Source organism: Cnephaeus nilssonii, assembly GCF_951640355.1.
Source record: "Cnephaeus nilssonii genome assembly, chromosome: 3".
Classification (NCBI taxonomy): domain Eukaryota; kingdom Metazoa; phylum Chordata; class Mammalia; order Chiroptera; family Vespertilionidae; genus Cnephaeus; species Cnephaeus nilssonii.
The window spans coordinates 52,482,287-52,504,520 of NC_137074.1; the positions used below are offsets into that span (position 1 = coordinate 52,482,287).

Sequence of the window (22,234 nt, forward strand, 5' to 3'; positions counted from 1 at the left end):
GGGTATGCCAGGGGGCGGTAAAGTGTCCTTGGGGGCCATCAGGCCAGCAGGGCAGGACAATTGGGGGCTATCAGGGGAGCAGTTAGATGGCGATTAGGCCAGCAGGCAGGCAAGCAGTTAGGAGCCAGCAGTCCCGGATTGCGAGAGGGATGTCTAACTGTTGCTGCCCTGTGCATGGGGCCTAAACTGGCATTCGGACCTCCCCCAAGGGGTCCTTGATTGGAGAGGGTGCAGGCTGGGCTGAGGGGGATTCCCCCCACCACCCCGTGCACAAATTTTGTGCACCGGGCCTCTAGTATCTCAATAAAGTAGTATTTTTTTAAAAAAAAATTATTGATTTCAGAGAGGAAGGGAGAGGGAGAGAGAGATATAGAAACACTACTGATGAGAGGGAATCATTGATCGGCTGCCTCCTGCATGCTCCCTACTGGGGACGGAGCCCCAACCCGGGCATGTGCCCTGACCAGGAATTTTAACTGTGACCTCCTGGTTGGATGCTCAACCACTGAGCCACACAGGTCGGGCTAAAGTAGTGTTTTGTTTTGTTTTGTTTTGTTTTGTTTTGTTTTGTTTTGTTTTGTTTTGTTTTGTTTTAATGTGAGGGCTGCTGTGAAGCATAAAGGAGAACATAGGTGAAGGGGTTCTGCTCAAGACCCTTCAAAAAAACACTGATTTTGGAAGGAGGGAGGGATGTTCTACCCTGCCAAGGCAGCCTCACCAAGAGGCTCAGTGAAACATTCCCCCGCCAGGGGGCCAGTGTCGTCCTCCGCCGGCCACTATGTTCTGTCCGTCCACTACCGGGCGGGCGGGGGGAGTGACCCACATAGACGCGGGGTGTCACAGAACCCACGCCCTGGCTCCGCGCCTCGAACCGGGCCGGCGCCTCCGTCCCCCACGACCTCCTTCCACTCGGAGAAGCGGGTCAGCGGAGCTTTAGCAACGCCCCACCCGCACAGAACTGAACATTTCTGCTTTGAAGGACAAAGGAAGAGGGGCCTGGATTAAAGTGGTTTCAGTGTCCCCGGTGCTCAACAGATGACTCACCGGCCCCGGCCCGCACAGGAGGGGCTGCGGGGGGATGAGCTGGAATGCGGGGGGGGGGGGGGGGGGGGAAGCAGTCACCGCCCCGGGGACCCGGCCCCCGGACCCGGGACCCTCCACCCTCTGCCTCACCCGTGGCCACAGCCCGCAACCGGACCCGGGCGACGCCTCTGGGTAGCCCCGCCCGCCCGTGGCTGGGCCCCCAGCCTCCCCTCCGCCCGCCCGGCGCACTGCAGAGCCTCGGAATTCCCTGGACCCTGCAGAGAGGAGGCCGGCGGACGCCTCCCGACGCCGGCCCCCTGGCCCCGGCGGCTCCCGGCCCCCGCCCAGGGCAGGCTCTCGCCCCAGGGCAGACGCCGCCAGCACCGCAGGTGCAGCCCAGAGGCCGCGCGAGGGTGAGTCGGCCGAGCCGCTCCGAAGGAGTTGAAGGAGGGGGGGCGGGGGGGGAGGGGTAGGGGGGGTCAGGCAGGGGGGAAGGTCATTGTCACCACTCCTGCCTTCGCCAGCTGCCCGGAGACCAGCAGGTGCCGGAGCCCGGGAGGCAGGCAGGGGAGCTATGGGCTCCCACCACCTCGCAGGCAGTGGGCCCCGGGCTAAGGGAGACAGGGCACCAGCGGCGCCTTTGCTGGGGGGGGGGGGGGGGGGGGAGGGGGGGGGGAGGCTGTAGGTAAACTCCCCTTCAGGGTCCCGGACGGAGGCCTGGACTTGAATCCTCTCCGGCTGTGGGCGGGCCTTCGTGGTCGGTTCTGGAACTTTACTGGGACTTTCCTAAGGTGACCGACCAGATTTTAACATTGGTAAAGCGGGACACCATTGACGGGGGGCGAGGGGGTGAGGGTGAGGGGGGGGTGGGGGGTGTTCTTGATTAAAAATTTGGTCTATATGGAGCAACAAAAATTTTCATAGAACGCAAAAATAGTATTGTAATATATTTTTTTAAATTTCAACATAAGTACAATTTACAAATATAATAAATAAAAAATTATGTATAGTATTATTTTATTCTTTGGCATATTTCTCATTTGAGTGAATTTTTTTTAGTAGATTGCTGTCGTTATTTAAAAGGTCATGAATTTGCCGTAATGTATTAAGTCGTAAGTGTCACTTTCAAGGCCGGTGCTAGACTTTTTGCCACCACTATAAAATATAAATAATACGAGTACTGTCTGCTAAATTCAAGAAAATGTATGTATTCATGAAATAAATAAATTACTTACCTAAATTATCTGAATAGCTGATTTGTAATGACATCACTTGTTTAACTAGCTTACTAGCACGCAGTACGATGTGTATTGTCTGAGAGACAGTCACAAAATGTTTTCGTCGTTGCCAATCCCAAAAAATGCCATTGTTCATTAAGTCCAAACAATGGTGGTTGAATTCTAACAACTGATCAACAATGCGAACTTTGATAAGCAGTTCTCGATAATTAGTTCTCAACAATTATTTGTTATTATTAAAGTTTAACATTATAAAATTAACAAAAATAATATAAAACTTATATCCTGGCTAAATAGCCACATGGCCGCCGAAAACCATATATTCCCTTCCCGTTCTCCCGCCGTTCCCTAGCTTGTCGTGCATTCTTTCCAAAAATCGGGACTTTTTTAAAACGCCGAGGGACGCGGGACAAATTGTTAAAAATCGCGACTGTCCCGCCAAAAGTGGGACGTCTGGTCACCTTATACTTTCCCCATCTATAAAATGGGAGTATAATCCCAGGGTCTCTGTTAGGATGAATCCAAAAGACGCTGCAAAGTGCTGAGCAGGAAGCCCGTGAGAGCAGAGGGGTTCATGTTGCTTTAGCGGAGAGGAATCTCCACTCGGGCCTTGCGGGATACACTTAGGCCAGGCCTGCCCTCCTGCTGTCAGCGAAAGCGGCACCGGTTGTTACCGGCCATTGGACCTGGGTTCAGCAACCTTGGTATTTGAGTTCTGGCTAAAAGGATTCAGAGCCAAGGCTCAAACTAGAAAAGAACGTTTCTTTGGAAAGCCACAGAGGTAGAAGAAGTGAGCTGTAGAAGACATGGGCCCAAGCAACAAGTTGCAGAGGCGAAAGAGGGGCCTTGGAGCTTAGGAGACAGAGAGAGTCGAGGAAAAGGCGCCTGGGGAAGGATGCTCCATAGAGAGAGCCATGCTGGGTCCTCTGGCTTGAGGTCTCAGGGTGGATCCCAATAGAATATCCATCAGCTTTCCAAGTGTGTCCTTTCAGGGTCATGGTGTCTACTGATTGGCAGGGGTTCCTTAGTCAATGCAGCTGGTCCTGATGTCAGCCATGGCCTTGCTTGTCTGGTTTTGCTGCTTTTCTGGGCCTGGAACTGAAACATTGCTGAGGCCTAGATGTTATCCCTAGGGGTTAATGCTCAAGGGAATGGTCATGCAAGGCCTCCTGGGAGTCCCATGAAGTCACTCTCCCACCCCATGTTCCTCCTCCCAGGGGGTCTACTCCATACTAGCGACATGCCAGGGGAGGAAAGGTTATCCTGGGGGCAGGTCCTTATTTTTTCCAGTTTTGCCCATTGCTAGGCACCCAGGGCCCTGGCGACCTTCTGTACCTAGCCCATGGTCCTTGCTCTGCTCACGTCTGTCTAACTGCCTACCACACTCCTACAGGACGAGAGAATGGCCTCCTTGCCCAGGAGTCTCATGGGGGCACCAACAAGGGCAAAAGCTCTGTCACCAAGGATGCTCCAGGCAAACGTGCAGGCCAGCACCAACCTTGCTTTGGTTAGTGGCCGTCTGGGCCTTTGCATGGGATGCACAATATGGCAAGGACTATTGCAGCTGTCCTTAAGGAGGGCATCCCTCACTGTCATCCTTCACCACAGACATCTTTGCCTCAGGGAACCGCTGTCAAAACTATTAACAAAGCCCTGGCCCCTGTGGCTCAGGTGATTGAGCGTCATCCCATGCACCCAGAGGTGGCCAGTTTGATTCCCAGTCAGGGCACATGCCTGGATTGCGGGCTCCATCCCCGATATCGGTGGTGGGCCATGCAGGAGGCCACCAATAGATATTTCTCTCTCTCTCTCCCTCCCCCTTCCTGTCTCTCTCTAAAATCAATAAAAACATGCTTAAAAAAGAGAACTATTAACACTGCAAAATCTCCCTGCAGAGCAGAGTTCCCATTTTGCAGATGGGAACCGAGGTCATGGGTGGTTAAGTGATGTAGGCCAGTTCATCGAGAAAACTTGCTCTCTTCCCCTCTCCCCTGTGTGCTAATGCTCTGTTGCATTCTCTGTTAATAAAGGGTAAGCCTGGGTCCGTGTGGACTGCCAGAAAAAGGAGGCGGCCACGGTCAGACCTTCCAGTGCCGCCAGGGTGGGGCTCCCCAGGGTTTTTTTCAGCCCGGAGTTCAGGTTAGAATGAAATGCGACACCAATCAGGAATATGGACTCAGAGCCACTCTCACCCGCTGCCCCTGGGATGGACCCGAGAGTCTGGAACGAGATCTTGGTCTTGAAGGACAGTCCTTGCACGTTTCCAGTGGGAGATGAGCCCTTTGGCTGTTGCGCAGGGACCCCCACCCCCTTCTCCTACACTCCCACCCCCTGCAGTCTTTAAAACCTGCTCCAGCCCTGCTGGCTGCTGTGGCTCAGTGGTTGAGCAATGACCTATGAACCAGGAGGTCACCTTTTGATCCCCCCTGGGCACATCCCCAGATTGCAGACTCATCTCCAGTAGGGGGTGTGTAGGAGGCAGCCTATTAATTATTTTCATCATTGATGTTTCTCTCTCCCTCTCCCTCCCTCTCTCTGGAATTAATAAAAATGCTTTTTAGCTATAGCTGGTTTGACTCAGTGGGTAGAGTGTCGGCCTGCAGGTCCCAGGTTCGATTCTGATCAAGGGCACATGCGGGGTCTCAGGCTCCATCCCCAGTAGGGGGCGTGCGGGAGGCAGCTGATCAATGATTTGCTTTCAGCATTGATGTTTCTATCTCTCTCTCCCCCTCCCTTCCTCTCTGAAATCAATAAAACTATATAAAAATAAAATAATATAATATTTTTTAAAAACCTGCTCTGCCCTAGCCGGTTTTGCTCAGTGGATAGCGCCTCAGCCTGCAGACCAAAGGGTCCCGGGTTTGATTGCAAGGCCCTGGTCGGGGCTCCTGCAGGAGGCAACCGACACATCCATAGTTCTCTCTGTCTTTCCTTCTCTTTTCCACTCCTTCTAAAAGATCAATGGAAAAATATCCTCCAGTGAGAATTAACAAAAAATAAAAATAAGTGAAACCCGGCTCCAAATGCCGGATCCCGAGGAAGGGTGGAACCTTGGACCTGCCGCCCTCCCCAGGAAGCGAGGACCCAGCAGCTTTGTCACGAAGCTGCCACCACGCGATGGTGACCATCCTGGGCCATCCCCGGCCCCAGCTGTGTCCCCAGAGCGACGGGGCGCTGCGCGCTCAGGGGGCGCGGAGAAGGTGGGGCACCTGGAGCCGGGGCCTCTGATTCGGCGGAGGGACCGGGTCTGGGCTCCCGGGCGGCTAGCAGGCGGCCCCCGTCCTCCCGCCGCACTGAAGTCATCTCTCCCCCCGCTCCCCGCTCCCCGCGCCCCGCTCCCCGCGCCCCACGCGGCGGTTTCCTCTTCCCGGACCCCTGCCGCCGAGATGGCCCCTCCCCGCCGCCTGCCCTCACGCAGCCCCGCACGCGCGCGCGGGAGGCCCCCGCGGTGATGAGCACCCGCTCCCCGGCCGCACCGCGGAGTCTGCGCGGCCCTGGGCGCCATCCATTTATTCTAAGGCCTCCCGCTCCGCAGCCTCGGGAGACCCGCCCCGCGGCCGCCGCAACGGCCGGATTGGGACCGGCTGGAGGTGAGTAGTTGCCACGCCCTACGGGGGGCCCCGCCCCTGGGCGCCCCGCGGGAAGCCGCCGCCGGGACCGCTTCTCCAGCCGGGCCCGGGCCTGGGCGGCCCCGGGAGGAGCAGCGGGCCGGGCTCGCTCTGGAGAGCACCCGCACTGGTTCAATTCAAGGGCCACCTCCTCCGACTCTGGCCTTGACCCTGGCCCCGCAGGGGGCCTTTCCAGGTGGACTCAGCCGAATCCGAATGGATCCCAGACCTGGGGGCCGCCAGTCACCGAAACTGTCTGAAGGCCCCAGCGGCCCGTGCACCGCCCAGGGCAACGCCTGGCACAGGGTCCTGCGGAAATAGAGTCAAGGAGGGCTTCTCTGGGTCCGGGCCGTGGAAGCAAACTAGATCATCAAAGAAACCACTTGTTATGTTTGCTTTTTACAGTCGTTTCATCTTCACAACAGCCCTGAAGCCGGTGCTATTGTTACCTTCATTTTATAGCAGGGGGGGTGGGGAAATGGGGTTCAAAAGAGATTAAATGTTCTTCAGCCAGGAGCAAGTGACAGCAAGGATTTGAAGCCAGGTCTAGTCGATGCCAAAACTGGTTTTAGCTCCACATTATAAGCACAGCCAGCAAAGAGCATTGTGAGCAACGACGCTGAAGTGAGAAACAAGGCAGAATAGAGGAGGGGCCAATGCTATTGCATTGTATGGAGGGACGGTATTTTAGCGTCCGTTCCTTTGTTAAACATTCGCGTTGTTTCCACTTTTTGGCCATTATGAATAACTAGAGGCCCGATGCACGAAAATTTGCACAAGAGCAGGCCTTCCTTCCCCCAGGTGCTGGCACCGGCTTCCCTCCTGCACCCGAACCCGGGGCTGGCTTCCTTCAGGCCCCGGCTTCATCAGGAAGGACGTCCGGAATGATGTCCGGAAGACGTCTGGTCTAATTAGCATATTACCCTTTTATTATTAAAGATGCTACTATGAGCACTTGTGTATAAGCTTGGTGTGGGCATAACGTTCTCATTTCCCTTGGTATATAGCTAGGAATGGGTTGCTGGGTCATATGGTAACTGTATTTAATGATTAGAGGAGCTCCCAGACTGTTTGGCAAGTGGCTGTACCTTTTATACATTCCCACCAGTAATGTAGGAGGGCTCTGAATTCTCCAAATCTTGACCAACATTTGTTGTGATCTGCTTTTTGATTCTAGCCATCCTCGTGGATTTGAAGCGGTTTTGATTTGCATGTGCATCTTTTTTTTAAGATCAGAGAAATCTTTTCCAGAAGTCCTTCAGCAGGCTTTCCATCAAGTCCCCCTGGTGAGAATAGTATTAAATACACCTTCCTACACCAATCAATAACAACGGATATGGATTACCAGTGAGGACTCGCCTCCTGGTTTGGAGCTGGGGCTCTGAACTGCCTCCTCTGAAGCACACAGGCCTCCAGAGGGGGCGCTTACCCGAACAACAGAGAAGATAGACTGCTAGTCATTGTCCTTCCTTCCTTCCTTCCTTCCTTCCTTCCTTCCTTCCTTCCTTCCTTTGTTTCTTTCTTTCTTCCTATTTATTTATTTATTATGTTCTTGTGGGAGGGAAGGGAAGCAAGTGTCTGGATCCAAAGGGTGACCAGAGTTGAGACTGAGGCCTCGGAACCACAAGGTCCAGAAGAAGGGCAACAAGGGCCCAATGGCGTGGAGTGGGTGGATGACATGTTTATGAGACTCATGGTCAAAGAAAAGCAGTGGGTGCAGAATGGAGTTTTGCTGGGGTGGCATTGCTGGTTGTCGACTGACTGAGAAGCTCTGCAAGGCTGTGGGGACAAGCACAGGGGAAGGGTGCTCATCTCAGAGTCTGCCCAGGTCTCCTGCCCAGCCAGCAGCAGTGATGCTCTTTCAGCGCATGAATAGCCTCCTCCTGGCAGCAGCCTATTGCCCCACAGCCACCTCTGACTCCATACGGCCAGAATGCAGTACAGAAGTCAGCAAAAAATCACAGACAAGAAAAAGCTAAAGGAGTTCATCACCACCAAACCAGTTTTGCAAGAAATGTTAAAGGAACTTCTTTAAGAAGAAAAAAGGGGGGAAAAGATTAAAAATATGAATAATAAAATAGCAATAGCTACATACCTATTAATAATTACTTTAAATGAAAATAGATTAAATGCTCCAATTCAAAGACATGGTGGTTACAAAATAATATTGAATTATAACATTAATATAATATAAACTATAATTAAAAATAAAATTTTAAAAAAGACAAGAGTGGAGAAGAAAACAAGACCCATACATGTAATACCTACAAGGAACCCACTTCAGATCAAAAGACACAAGTAGAGGGATGAAAAAAAACATTTCATGCAAATGGAAATGAAAAAAAAAAAACAAAAAACTGGGGTAGTAATACTTACATCAGACAAAATAGACTTTAAAACAAAGTCTACAACAAGAGACAAAGAGGGACATTTCATGTACAATAGCCAAGATATGCAGGCAACCTAAGAGCCCATTGATGGGTGATTGGATAAAGAAGACGCAGTACATTTATACAATGGAATATCACTGGGCCATGAGAAAGAAACCTTGCCATTTGTGACAACACAGATGGACCTGGAGGGTACTGTGCAGGGTGAAGTGGGTCAGATAGAGAAAGACAAATGCTGTGTGATTTCACTTATATGTGGAATCTAAAAAAACAAACAAAAAACGTGGAACACAGAACAGAAACAGGCTCATAGATACAGAGAACAGACTAATGGTTGCCAGATGGGAGGGGGATTAGAGTGCTGGGTGAAAAAGGCAAAGGGATTAAGAAATACAAACTGACAGTTACAAAATAATCATGCTGATATAAAGTACAAGATAGGGAATATAGTTCATAAGTATATAAATGTCTAACCACTGTCTTATACACCTGAAACTAATATAATATTGAATGTCAACTGTAATTGAAATTTGTTTTAATTTTTAAAAGAAGTAAGCAGGAAAAGAATTCATATAAGGAATTCATATGCCATGGAATACTATGCAGCAGTAAACTAGAAGGATCTCTCACTTACCCTTGGAGACAGCATGAGGGACCTGGAGAGTATCATGCTAAGGGAAATAAGCCAGTCAGAGAAAGACAAATGTCACATGATCTCACTCATATGTGGAATCTAATGAACAAAATAAACTGATGAACAAAACAGATCCAGAGGCATAGAAGCATGGAACTGACTGCGGAATTGCAGAGGGAAGGTGGGGGAGGTGCTGAAAGCCTGGGGTGGGGGTGGGGGAGGGCTAGAAGGTGTCAATGTGGGAAAAGGGGGACATATATAATACTTTCAACAATAAAGATTTAAATTTTTTTTAAAAAGTCAACTGTGTATTCCATCACCAAAAGGATTTATTCAAGAAAAAGAGCCTGGCCGGCATGGCTCAGTGGTTGAACATTGACCTATGAACCAGGAGGTCACAGTTTGATTCCCGGTCAGGGCACATGCCCGGGTTGCAGGCTCGATCCCCAGGGTGGGGCATGCAGAAAGCAGCCGATCAATGATTCTCTCTCATCATTGATGTTTCCATCTCTTTCTCCCTCTCCCTTCCACTCTGCAATCAACATTATATATTTAAAAATAATAAAAAGAAAAGATTGCAATTCAGTGCGTGCAGACATGGCAAGGCACATGCATGAAGAACATATACAGCCGAGTAAGTACCGCATGCTCACCAGCTGGGCCACCGGAGCAATCCTCCCACAGGCCCTTCTGGTTTCTGTCCAGGTTAAGGTCTCTATCGTAACTTCATCACTGAAAATTGGTGGTGTGGGGTGAGGCGGGCAGTTCTCGGTGGGAATTCTGAACACCGTTACCTGGGAAAGGAGGAACAGGTGGGGGAACTAAACAGATGTCCCCTTGCTGAATTCCTTCCGTTGCTGCAGAGGGAAAGCAGTGCAGGCTCACAGCCTAGGCTTGTCCTGTAACTACCCACACCAGTGCAGGGCGGGCTGGGTTCGTGTCCCCAGTCAGTGCGGTGGGTTCGCTATGTTACTGTGATCACAGAGTAAAAGTCCTGTTCTTGGAGAAAAGCTTGAGCTGCATGCACAAATGTATCCAGGCAATTGTGCTGCCGGTGAAAATGGGTTCCTTCGGTGCCACGAGGAAGGAATTTCAAAGGGTGCATGGCTGGGAGAAGTTTAAGTGTAGTGACAAGATTTATTGGGGTGAAGGGAAATAATACACCCTCGGGATGTAGAAGGCAGGCACTCTCCAGGTGCAATTGCCCTGCGATCCCTGATAATCCTCTATATACAATTTCTTGATTTTGGGGAACGAGTAGGCTTTCCTTCAAACTATCCAACCTACTTTTTTGGTTTTCCTGGACTTGTGCTGGATCCTCCTCCTAACCCAGTGGTTCTCAACCTTTCTAATGCCGCCACCCTTTTAATACAGTTCCTCATGTTGTGGTGACCCCCAACCATAAAATTATTTTCGTTGCTACTTCATAACTGTAATTTTGCTACTGTTATGAATCGTAATGTAAATATCTGTGTGTCGCCAATGGTCTTAGGCGACCCTGCTAGTGGTTCTCAACCTGTGGGTCTCGAAATATTGCAATTCAGTACGCGCAGACATGGCAAGGCACATGCACGAAGAACACATACAGCCGAATAAGTACCGCATGCTCACCAGCTGGGCCACCGGAGCAATCCTCCCACAGGCCCTTCTGGTTTCTGTCCAGGTTAAGGTCTCTATCGTAATTTCATCACTGAAAATTGGTGGTATGGGGTGAGGCGGGCAGTTCTTGGTGGGAATTCTGAATAGAATGTAGAGCCTAAGGCCATCGGAAAACACAGATATTTACATTACAATTCATAACAGTAGCAAAATTACAGTTATGAAGTAGCAACGAAAATAATTTTATGGTTGGGGGTCACCACAACATGAGGAACTGTATTACCGATCCCTTTCCTGGACCTTCTGGGGTTCCACGCCCTTATTTAACCTGATTCTTTTTTTAAATATATTTTTTATTGATTTCAGAGAGGAAGGGAGAGGGAGAGAGAGAGAAAAACATCAATGATGAGAGGGAATCATTTATCAGCTGCCTCCTGCACGCTCCACACTGGGGATGGAGCTCACAACCCAGGCTTATGCCCTGACCGGGAATCGAACCATGACCTCCTGGTTCATACTAGCAGGTCAACGCTCACCCACTGAGCCACGCTGGCATGGGCCAAGCTGATTCTTTTCCCAGTTTTCCCAGGCTGGACGCTGCCCGTGTGCGCCTACTGTGCGTGCCCCCAAGTTCTGCTGCGTCATCTAGTTTCTGCCGCACACGTGGTTACCTCCACCGGCACCATCTTGGTTTCTTCTTTTTTCTTTAATCCTCACCCAAGGATATTTTCCCATTGATTTTAGAGAGTGTGGAAAAGAGAGGGAACGACAGAGAGAAATATTGATGTGAGAGAAACACATCGATTGGCTGCCTCCTGCACGTGCCCAGACCAGGGCCTAGGCTGGGGAGGAGCCTGCAACCAAAGTACATGCCCTTGACTGGAATCGAACCGGGGACCCTTCAGTCCAAAGGCCAACGCTCTCTTCACTGAGCTAGGCTAGGGCTTTTTTTTTCTTTTTTATTTCGCCATCTTGGTTTCTACTGGGCATGTGGCTAGCAAAGACATTTCCCCTTCTGTTTTTTTGTTTTTGTTTTTGTGTTTAAATATGTTTTTATTTATTTATTTTAAAACATATTTTTATTTATTTCAGAGAGGACAGGAGAGGCAGAGAGAGAGAGAGAGAGAAACACCAATGATGAGAGAGAATCATTGATTGGCTGCCTCCTGCACGCCCCACACTGGGGATCGAGCCTGCAACCTGGGCATGTGCCCTGACTGGGAATTGAACTGGTGACATGGGAGGATGCTCAGTCAACTGAGCCACACTGGCCAGGCTCCCCTGCTGTTTTTATTCCTCCTTCGGTTATCCGGTTATCCCGGCTAATGACCAGTAGCAGATTCTTCCTGCCCATTTAGGGGGTTAAGTTCCCTCAGTGGAGAATGAGGCTGTCACCTGGGGACCCTGTGAATGGTGTGGCTTCCTAATGAATCAGGCTCAATGTTTAATTCAGCTCCCTAATGCATCAAGCTTAACGGTCAATTCCATTTGCTCTCTTCCTAACTAACTAGCTACCTATGCTAATACAGTAGTTATACTAACCAAATCCTGTTTATCTTCATCGCCAGTGGAAGTGCTATTTTGAGGCTCTCCTAAAGTGTCTGAAGCAGCCAGGATTTTATTATCTGTGCCTCTACTAAAAGCAGTAATGTCAACCTCAGATTGATCACTTACACATGCGAGCTCCATGCACTAAGTGCCATCCATGAGTCAGCTCTTTAATTCTCCCTCAATCCCATGAGGTTTATAATGTTATCTGACTTTCCCGATGAGGAACCTGAGGTTTAGGAAACATTGATTGGCTGCCTCCAGCATGCCCTCTACTGGGGATGGAAGCCACAAGAAAGGGATGTGCCCTGACCAGGATTAGAACCAGCAACCTCTTGGAGCACAGGATGACGCCCAACCAACTGAGCGACACCGGCCAGGGCTAAACCTGTAAATAATTTTTATATTTTATTTGAGCCAGACTGACAATGGGCAGAAAGTAAGATGCTCAAGATAAATGACAGGTTGCAGTTCCTTTTATGCATTTGGGATTAAGGAGGGAATTAAAGGAAGATTAAGTGAAGGTGGGAGAAAGCAAAGCGGGGATCAGATCACAGGACAGTTAACAAGATCAGGCTCTCTTGAGGGTGGTTACTCCTAGGAGGGGTACTGCGTCTGACATTTCAAAGGCGTTAAACTGGATGCACAAGAGCAATGGACAGGAATTTGTAACTTATGAACGCACCCCTTTTTTTAAAAATTTCTTTATTGATTAAGGTGTCACATATTTGTCCTCATCCCCCAATTCCAATCCCACACCCCTCCCCACGGATGCCCCCACCCCCCTGTTGTCCTTAACCATTTGTTAGGCTCGTATGCATGCACACAAGTCCTTTGGTTGATCTCTACCCCCTACCCTCCCTCTGAGGCCCAACAGTCCGATCGATGCCTCCTTGTTTCTGGGTCTGTTCTTGTTCATCAGTCTATGTTGTTCATCATTTCCCCTAAATGAGTGAGATCATGTGTTACTAGAAATATACTTATAAGAACCGAATGTGAGATGAGCAATAATAGTTATGCTGACATGCAAATGAATCAGTCTGTAGTGAGTTTCTTTCTGGACCAACAGTTCTTTTGAGACCCAATTTCAATGTCCACCAGTTCCTTATGTGTACATGTCGGCACTGACTTTTCAGCTCTGGATGGTGGACAAATGGTGGTAATGCAGGTCCGACTCCCTCTGGTTTGGTCTCACCCGGACCCAGGGGCGCGCGGCCTCACCCGGACCTGGGACCCAGCATCACCTGGGCCCCGGGACGCGTGGCCTCACCCGGACCCAGGGGCGCGTAGCCTCCCTCAGACCCAGGGGCGCGGCCTCACCCGGACCCGGGACCCAACTCACCCAGATCCAGGAGCACACGGCCTCACCCGGACCCGGGATCCAGCTTCACCCGGACCCAGGGGCTCGTGGCCTCTCCCAGACCCAGGGGCGCGGCCTCACCTGGACCCGGGACCCAGCCTCACCCGGATCCAGGGGCGCGTGGCCTCTCCCGGACCCAGGGGCACAGCCTCACCCGGACCCGGGGAACGCACCCCTTTTGCGTCCACGGTATCAAGATGTCCTTGTTGACATCTGCCAGATTCCTGTTCTGTTGCTTTGCTTTGCCTTGTTCATTAGGATGTATCTCACCAGAGAACAATCGTTGTTTAAGGTCAGGCTTTAAAATTTCAAAGCCAAGAAGTCAGGATATGGTCACCATATGTATTTTTGAAGAAGTGGCAAACTTGTTGTCAAACTTGTTTTTCTGTTCACCAGAGATGGCATTTGGGTGCTGATAGGTAGGTCCACTAAGCAACGGGCTCCGATTCCCCTTGCTCTCTGAACCTAGGAAGTGAGCATCCCTAGCAAGAGGTGTTACATAAGTAAGTTCTTTGTCTGTTTGGGCTGGGTGGCTTATAAACAAGGGACCTTTATTTCTCACAGTTCTGGAGGGCGGGAAGTCCAAGATCCAGGAAGCAGCATGGTGAGGGACCTCTGTGCCCCCACATGGTAGAGGGGGTGAGGGAGCACTGTGGAGGCTCATTTAGGAAAACACTATCCCATTCATGATGGCTCCACCCTCATGACCTAATCACCTCCCCTCTAGGGCCCCACTTCCCGATGCCATTACATCAGGCTTTAGGATTTCAGCATATGAATGGGAGGGGAGAGACACCGACAGTTAGACCCTAGCAGTGAGTTCTCATCACTTTCTAGAGCAAGCATGTCAAATTCAAAGGCTAACACAGGCCAAATAAACAAGGTGTAAGTTTATGTAGCCCGCAAAGAAACAAAAGCTTCAATTTTCATAGAAACGTAGGTTTATTTTGATAGACATGCTGAATACAAAGGGCTGAAATAAATGAGTAATAGTTAACATAAAATAATAGAACATTTTAATAAAAATTAATATTTTTCTTGAACATTAACTTACCAAACACTGAATAACTGCACAAATTAATAAGCGTAACACAAATAAACCTATTTTTTTTTTTGTTCTCCAAAAGCAAATTGTGCACACCAAACAAGTCAGTCCAAGACTAATGACGTGGCAATCGGCTGCTAAAAGATTCGCTGCTCGTATTAGTGGGGAGACATGGTGCGCCTACGCATAAGGCCCATAAGGGAAATGAATGCAACACGATTATAGTAATCAGTCCTTAGTGAACATTGTAGTTCGTTATTAATAACTAGAAGCCTGATGCACCAAGATTCATGCTAGAATGGGCCTTCCTTTCCCTGGCTGCCGGCACCGCCTTTCCACTCCGGCCCAGTCCCATCTTCCCACGCTACCCAAAGGCCCTGAGAGACTGGGGTGGTGCGGAACGCCTGCGTTGTCGCCATGCGAAGACTCAAGTGTCCTGCCCACCACCCCCCCCCCCGCCCCCCCGGTCGCTCAGCACCTGTGTATGCAAATTAACCGCCATCTTTGTTGGGTTAATTTGCACCCACTCCTGATTGGCTGGTGGGCATAGCGCAGGTACAGTCAATTTACATGGTTGTCTATTATTAGGTAAGATTATGTATAATAGGATTTTGTAAAAATTAAGTTACAAAATTTTTATTAAAATGTTTCTTACATACCGTTATATTGGCTGGGCCGCAAAAATATTCATTGTGGGCTGCATGTGGCCTGTGGGCCACGAGTTTGACATGCTTGTTCTAAAGGTTCCAGGGTGTGTGAAAGGTGGAGGGAGTGACTGAAGACAATGGAGTGGGATGTGGTGCATTTTTTTTGCAGGGAATTGGATGGAATCCATTGAGAATTCCCAAGTTTATAGAATTGCAAGAGACAGGCTGCCATGCTTGCCTATGGATGGGAGCTATGAACAGGATTGGGGCTGTGAGACCCATATTTGGAGGGCACCCTAATTCTACTCACAAATGTTATATTTAGACACTTAGAAAATATGTTGAGCAAGTAACAGGTTACTCAACAGAAGTCTCGGTTCCCCTATCTGTAAAATGAGATCATGAGACCCGCTGTTCCAAACTGTGGAAAAGATTCAATGAGATATGAGTGTAATCTTTCTGGCATGTAACAGGCACTTAGTAGAGAGCAGCTGTTAGTCTTATCATTTTAATTTTACCCGGATCCCTTTAGCGCTAGTTCAGATGATCGAACGTATTATAATTTACATGATAATAACTAACAAATGTCATCCTCAGCAGATGCAGATCTGTGGATGCAGAGTGACAGCTGCAGTAGCTGAGAAGTATTTCTAGGCTCTTGGCCGGATGTCGTGGCAGCTCCTTGACCTGAAGATGGCACCCAGGGTGCTGTGGGGCAGCCTCAGCCTGCTCCGCCTGTTGTGGTGTCTCCTTCCTCAGACAGGCTACGTGCACCCAGATGAGTTCTTCCAGTCGCCCGAGGTCATGGCAGGTAAAGCACCCCGGGTATGGCTATGATAAGTCACAGCACAGTCTGGATTGAGCTGGTTGGATGTCCAGTGGGGAGGGAGACACCTGGCTGTGCAGATGAGCAGAAAACCAGCGAGCCTCTCTGGAGTAAGAGCTTGCGAGGGGGGACCTCACATCTCCCTCCTGAGTGGTGTCACTGACCTTCCGGGTGGTACTAATGAAATGCCAGCCTCTCGGGTGTTTTCCTGTTTGGACCGACAGTAGAGGTTACTGAAAAGAAAAGCTGTTTTGTATTTCTCGGCGAAGGATTTGAGTTGGGCTTCCTCAGAGCTTGGGAAAACGTACACAGGGTTATCATCTGAGCTAAGGAAACTTTTCTGTAGTTTTACATGAGGGCCGAGGGGACCCAGACCTGGATGCTCCATTGTTAGAACTTATCTGCCGGGTGGTGTAGAGCACATCATGAGGATGGTTGCCAGGGACCCGCAAGGATTCTCAGATGCTGTGGGCACATGGCTTCCTCCTCTCGGTTCAATGTGGCTGCTTGAGCTCCTGCCGTCAAGTCTAAAAACAAGTCTTTCCAGCCACTGAAGAAAAGATGAGCATGCCTGCTCTCTTCCAGGGCGTTTTTGAAAGTCTCATACCATTTCCATCCCATCAGTCAGAATGTATCACATGGCAACACCTAGCCTGCAAAGGAAGCTGAAAAATATCGCCTTCAAACGTGACCAAATGCCGCACTGAAGAGACTAAGGAAAAAGGAGGGAATGGATACTGGGGAGACTGTTTAGCTATTTCTGCCACATGGCTCAACACTGGATTCAGCTGGAAAGGTCCGGTCTTCCTTTCCACGCTTTTTTAAAAACCGGAGCCGGTGAAAAGCAGCTAGGTTGATCTGATCCTAGCTTTTCTGTTTCCCTTTCACCTTTTGACATAGAGAGAGAAAGGCTAAAAAGCTGGAGGAATAAGTAGGAGAAACAAAGATCCCTGAACAAACCAGCAATGTTATGGAGCAGGAGAAGTGTGGGCTTGAGTTGAGGTGCAGAAATTAAGAGTTTGGTTCCTTCACCCCACCCCTCAGAGCTCTGGGACACGGGGTGCAGGATCACAGACCAGACTCAGGCAGCGAGTATTCTTTTACTTACACAAGTCCTGCTTGAATGTATTCTTCTTATGAACAATTTAATTATCATAGACAAATCTAACAATTGCTCATTCCCTTTCCCTTCCTCACACTGCCTATCCTGGAACACAATCATAATGACAGAGATGGGTTTTTTAACCTCACTTTGGAGACTTTAAACTCTGATGAGAGGAATGGACCTTCGCCCTGACCCTCCTCATACACCCTGTCCAGGGCACATTGTCACCTCACATCCCAGGAATGGTTCCTTCCCAGGTGGGGCCTCAGACGGGCTGGCCTCCCCTATAGTCGTTTCTGGTGCTGCATAACAAATCATCGCAAACTCAGAGCTTAAAACTGTCAGGTCACTGTTCTATAAATTGGGAGTCCGGCATGGACTCTCTGCTCAGGGCATCACAAGGTTGAAATCAAAGTATGGCCAGGCCGAGTTCTTGTCTGGAAGCTCTGGGGGGGAAAATCAGCTTTTCAAGCTCATTCTTTATGTTGGAAGAATTTTGTTTATTTCAGTTATGGAACTGAAGTTCCCACTTCCTTGCTAAAAGTCAGATCTCGGCTCCTAGATCATGCCTTGCCAATGGCCCCCTCCATCTGAGACCGCAATGTTGCATCATCAAATCGTTCTAACGGTTTGAATCTCTGGCGTCCTTTTCTGCTTTTAAAGGGCTCCTGTGATTATGTCAGGCCCATCTGCATTATCTCCCTGTCTTATGTCCTGCTGTCACCTGTGACATAAACTAAATCACAAGAGGAAAATCCATCATCTCCACAGTCCCAGGGTTTATTCGGGGAGTGTACAGTAGGGGGCTGGAAAATCTAGGTGGCCATCCTGAAATATTGTCTGCCATATTCTCTGAGCTTGGGACTGGTTCACCCCTCCTTCTCTCTGCAGAGGACATCCTGGGCATCGAGGGCGCCCGGCCGTGGGAGTTCCATCCCAGCAGCTCCTGCCGCACGGTGGTCTTCCCTCTGCTGACCTCTGGCTTTGCCTTCTGGCTGCTCAAGCTCTGGAAAGAACTGGGCCCGTGGCCTGGCCTGGTAAGTGGCTATATGCTGCTGGTGGGGCCGCGGCTCCTCCTCACTGCCCTCTCCTTCGCCCTGGACGTGGCCGTCTACCACCTGGCCCCGCTGTGGAGGGCGGAGCGCTGGAACGCCCTGGTCTTGCTGTCTGGTTCCTATGTCACCCTGGTCTTCTACACAAGGACCTTCTCCAACGCCATCGAGGGGCTGCTCTTTGCATGGCTGCTGGTGTTGGTATCGCCCCGGGTAGCTCGGAGCCCCGCACCCAAGAAGCCTGCTCCAGGCTCGTGGTGGCACAGCTGGCTCCTCGGGAGCATCCTGGCGGCTGGCTTCTTCAACCGGCCCACCTTTCTGGCCTTCGCTCTGGTTCCTGTGTTCCTCTGGGGCATTCGCGGAGCCACAGACTCTGCCTTCAAGTCCCTGACCAAGGCGGCCCTGGGGCTCCTGCCAGGGGCGACCCTCACGGCAGCGGTGTTTGTGGTCGTGGACAGCTGGTATTTCTCCAGTTTGCTTACTGACCAACCCAACACCCTTGTCCTGACACCTGCCAACTTCTTGCAGTACAACCTGGATCCTCAAAACCTGGAGAGGCACGGCACACATTTGCGGCTCACGCACCTGGCACTCAACGGCTTCCTGCTCTTTGGGATGCTGCATGCCCAGGCCCTGCGGGCTGGGTGGCAACAGCTGCGGGTCTGCCTCCGGGCCTTGGCACAAATGCGCTCCCTGAGGGTGTGGGATGCCCAGAGACTGCTGCCCGGCCCCAGCTCTCACCTCCTGTTCCTCTACTTCACGCCCCTGGCGCTGCTGTCCGCTTTTAGCCACCAGGAGGCTCGGTTCCTGATCCCCCTGATCGTCCCCCTGGTCCTGCTTTGTAGTCCGCAGACCCAACCTGTGCCCTGCAAGGGCACCCTGGTCCTCTTCAATGCCCTGGGCGCCCTCTTCTTCGGCTGCCTGCACCAGGGGGGCCTCGTGCCTAGCCTGGAGCACCTGGAGCGGGTGGTTCATGCACCTGTGCCCCCAAGCGTACCTACCCACTACACCCTCCTCTTCACCCACACCTATATGCCCCCGCGGCACCTCCTACACCTCCCAGCTCCGGGGTCACTCGTGGAGGTGATGGAAATGGGTGGGGCTGAGGATCCGGTCCTGTGCCAAACCCTGAACAACTTCACCAGACAACCAGCCTGCCAGGCGGCCGGTGGGCCGTGGCTCTGCCGCCTTTTTGTGGTGACCCCTGGCACCACCCGGCCTGCCACGGAGAACTGCAGCTTTCCCCTCAAGAGTGAGACACTTGTGTTTCCCCACTTGACCCTAGAGGACCCACCAGCCATGTCCTCCCTGCTGAGTGGGGCTTGGAGGGACCATCTCAGCCTTCACATCCTCGAGCTGGGGGAGAAGCCCGACAAGACAGAGGGTCCGCGGCCGTAGTTGAAGGCCCCCTCCACCTGCTCTTTGGGAAGCTGGGCTGGGACAGTCTGACGCTCTTCCTTCCCCTTCCCTCCCAGCACTCGCACCACTGCCTCTCCTGTTCACAGCCCTGGCTTTACTTTCTGGGTAATCTGGCACCCTTCTCCCCTCAAAGACCAAAGATCTGACCAGTCACAGTCCTGATGCCAAGGTCCTGATGCCCCAAAGAATCTGGCATAACCAACTGGTCCCTAACGTTGGTTCCTGCCCTATTCCTTCCAGAAACTGTGATGTTTCAAATATATAATAGCACCTGGTTGTGAGGAGACAATGATCTGCTAATGACATTCTTGACTGAACTCCAAACCTTCCAGGATGCCTTGCCTCTTGATGTCATGACAACCCGTTGGCTTCCTAGACACCTGGCAGGAGGCAGTGTGGGGATGGAGAGGGGGTAGGTAGTGCAGATTCCGGGGACCGGAGTTCTAGTGCCTGGTCTGCCATTCACTGTGTGATCTTAAGAAAACTCCCCCCCCCCCGCGCTCCCCCAGCCTGTGTCTAGCCTGTACAATGGATCAGAGCATCTCTGAGGTGTCTGCCAGCTAACACTGTCATTCTTGGGTCTGCAGCACATGTCCCCTGGCTAGACAGGCATGTCTCTCCCAAAGCTCTTTAAGCATGGAAGTGCGTGTGGTGGTATATTTAATTGCACTTTGGTGTCTGCTGTCTTAGTGTTTGTTTGTTGTTCTTTACATTTAAAAATATATTTTTTTATTGATTTCAGAGAGGAAGGGAGGAGATATAGAAATATCAATGATGAGAATTATTAATCAGCTGCCTCCTGCACACCCCATACTAAGGATGGAGCCCTGACCAGGAATCGAACTGTGACCTCCTGGTTCATAGGTGAACACCCAACTGCTGAGCCACAGTGGTTCAACCAAAAAAGTAGTTCTGGAATATTTCTCTCCACTCCCTTCTACTCCTGTCCCTGAACGGTAGTGGGACATTTCAGCATCTCATCCATCCTTTAAGGATCATTCTCCCTTTAAGGATCATTTCCCCTCCTCAGCCTGCTCCAGTGAGAGTGGAGCATTCACAATGCTCAGTCAGCATCTAGCAGCACCTGAGGATAAACAGGTGCCTTTCTTTGTAATGTGATCTGGGCCCTCTCCACGCTCAGAGCCCTCTTCACAGGATGCAGAGCAAACCCCATGCCAAACCGACACCTGTTGCTTTGATGGAAGCCATCGCACCCCTGAGCATGTTGCTCCCAACACAGGTACCCTCTACCCAGTCCACTGGGAACATGAGGAACTGTGGCTCTACACCTGTCCTCACCTGCCTCCTCACACCTCTGTCATCACATGAGAGCAAGAGGCACACAGGCCACAGAGATCAGTGAGCCGGAGGTCAGCACAGAGCAGGAGACCAAACCTGTACAAATGACCAAACCGAGTCCTTTTCTAGTTCTGCCTTCTGCTGGCTAAAGCCTTGGGTCATCTCAAAGTTACACCCGTCACAAGTATGCTGTTCTATGACTGCTACTAGGGTCTTAGTGCCACATCTTCCTCATGACTCCAACCCCAAGGAAGAGAAAATTCAGTGGTACACTGCTAAATGTGTGGCAGTGTTCTCTCGGGGGCAAAAAAAAAAAAAGCCCCAATTTGTAGCACTTGCCAATTTCTGTGGTGTCAATATTCCCACGTGGCTGATTTCAAACTACTAAAATGATGTTACTGGGCTCCAAGTTGGGAGGAGATGCCAAGCATCTACTCTCATCAAACAGTGTAAGCTGGCTCTAGCACACTGTCAGGTATTTGCCTCCTTTAAACTCTTGAGACCCATTCATGACAACTCATTGTTCTTCTGGTTTATGTTTCTGCTATGAACCTGTGATGTGTCTTCCTACCCCTTAGTACTTAGCATCATCTCTGGCAAATGATAAGCACTTATTTTGCAGCCAAAGATGGCATTTCTGTCCATAGATATAAAACCAAGGGCCACCTTGGAGACACCCAAGACTCTAGGGTCCCCAACTCCTCTGGGCTTCTGCCTCTTCTCTTCCCCATTTGGATCGACAACCATGAATTCTCCGGAGAAACTGTTGGCACAGCAGTCCATGTAGATTGTGGTGGTCTGAGCTCTAATAAATTTGTCTGTAAAGTGTGTGTGTCCGTGTGGCATCAAAAGGTGAGTTGGAATTGCCCTGCAGGATGAGGGGATGAATTGCTTCCCTTTTAGGCAGAGCTTAGAAGAATCTGAAAGGCATGCTGGGAGACTGTTGTCAATGGGAAGAATTTGGTCTGTTTCTTTTCTTTTTTAAAATGTTTTTATTGATTTTAGAGAGAGGAAGGGAGAGGGGTAGATATCAACACCGATCAGCTGCCTCCTGCACACCCCCTACTGGGGATCCAGCCCGAAACTGGGGCTTGTGCCTTGACTGGGAATCTCTTAGTTCATGGGTTGATGCTCAACCACTGAGCAACAGCAGTCAGTCCTGGTCTGTTTCTTTAGTTAACAGGGTAACTGGTGAGAAGGCAAGCCACTGACTACAAACACTGGAGGCTTTTACAATGAAGTGGGGAGGCATCTAGTAGGAGCAAAAAGGACCCAGTTTTCTCTCTGCTCCCAGACTCCTACAGAAATGAGGGTGTGTGTGTGTGACTTAATTCTTATACACTTCTCCCACAAAAATTAAGCAAGTGCCCCCTTCTCTTGATTTCCTTCCTTTCTTACTAAATGGCCAGTTTGTCTAGAAATTTAATTGCTTCCTGCACTT

General features: G+C 50.4%; 1 protein-coding gene across 1 annotated transcript; it reads left to right on the forward strand.

The window, feature by feature from the left end:
- Positions 1-1,200: 1,200 nt before the first annotated feature.
- Positions 1,201-21,521, forward strand: PIGZ (phosphatidylinositol glycan anchor biosynthesis class Z). Its single transcript, XM_079767293.1, has 3 exons — positions 1,201-1,436; positions 15,690-15,903; positions 17,915-21,521. Exons 2-3 carry the CDS (start codon positions 15,759-15,761, stop codon positions 19,471-19,473), a joined length of 1,704 nt encoding a protein of 567 aa, XP_079623419.1. The 5' UTR covers positions 1,201-1,436; positions 15,690-15,758; the 3' UTR covers positions 19,474-21,521.
- The last annotated feature ends 713 nt before the right edge of the window (positions 21,522-22,234 follow it).

What these genes read in the sequence shown, in the direction of transcription:
- PIGZ (XM_079767293.1), top strand. Translation starts at nt 15,759, where the DNA reads ATGTCGTGGCAGCTCCTTGACCTGAAGATGGCACCCAGGGTGCTGTGG. An exon ending in GTCGCCCGAGGTCATGGCAG is followed by an intron (nt 15,904 to 17,914) that starts GTAAAGCACCCC and finishes TTCTCTCTGCAG; the next exon opens with AGGACATCCTGGGCATCGAG.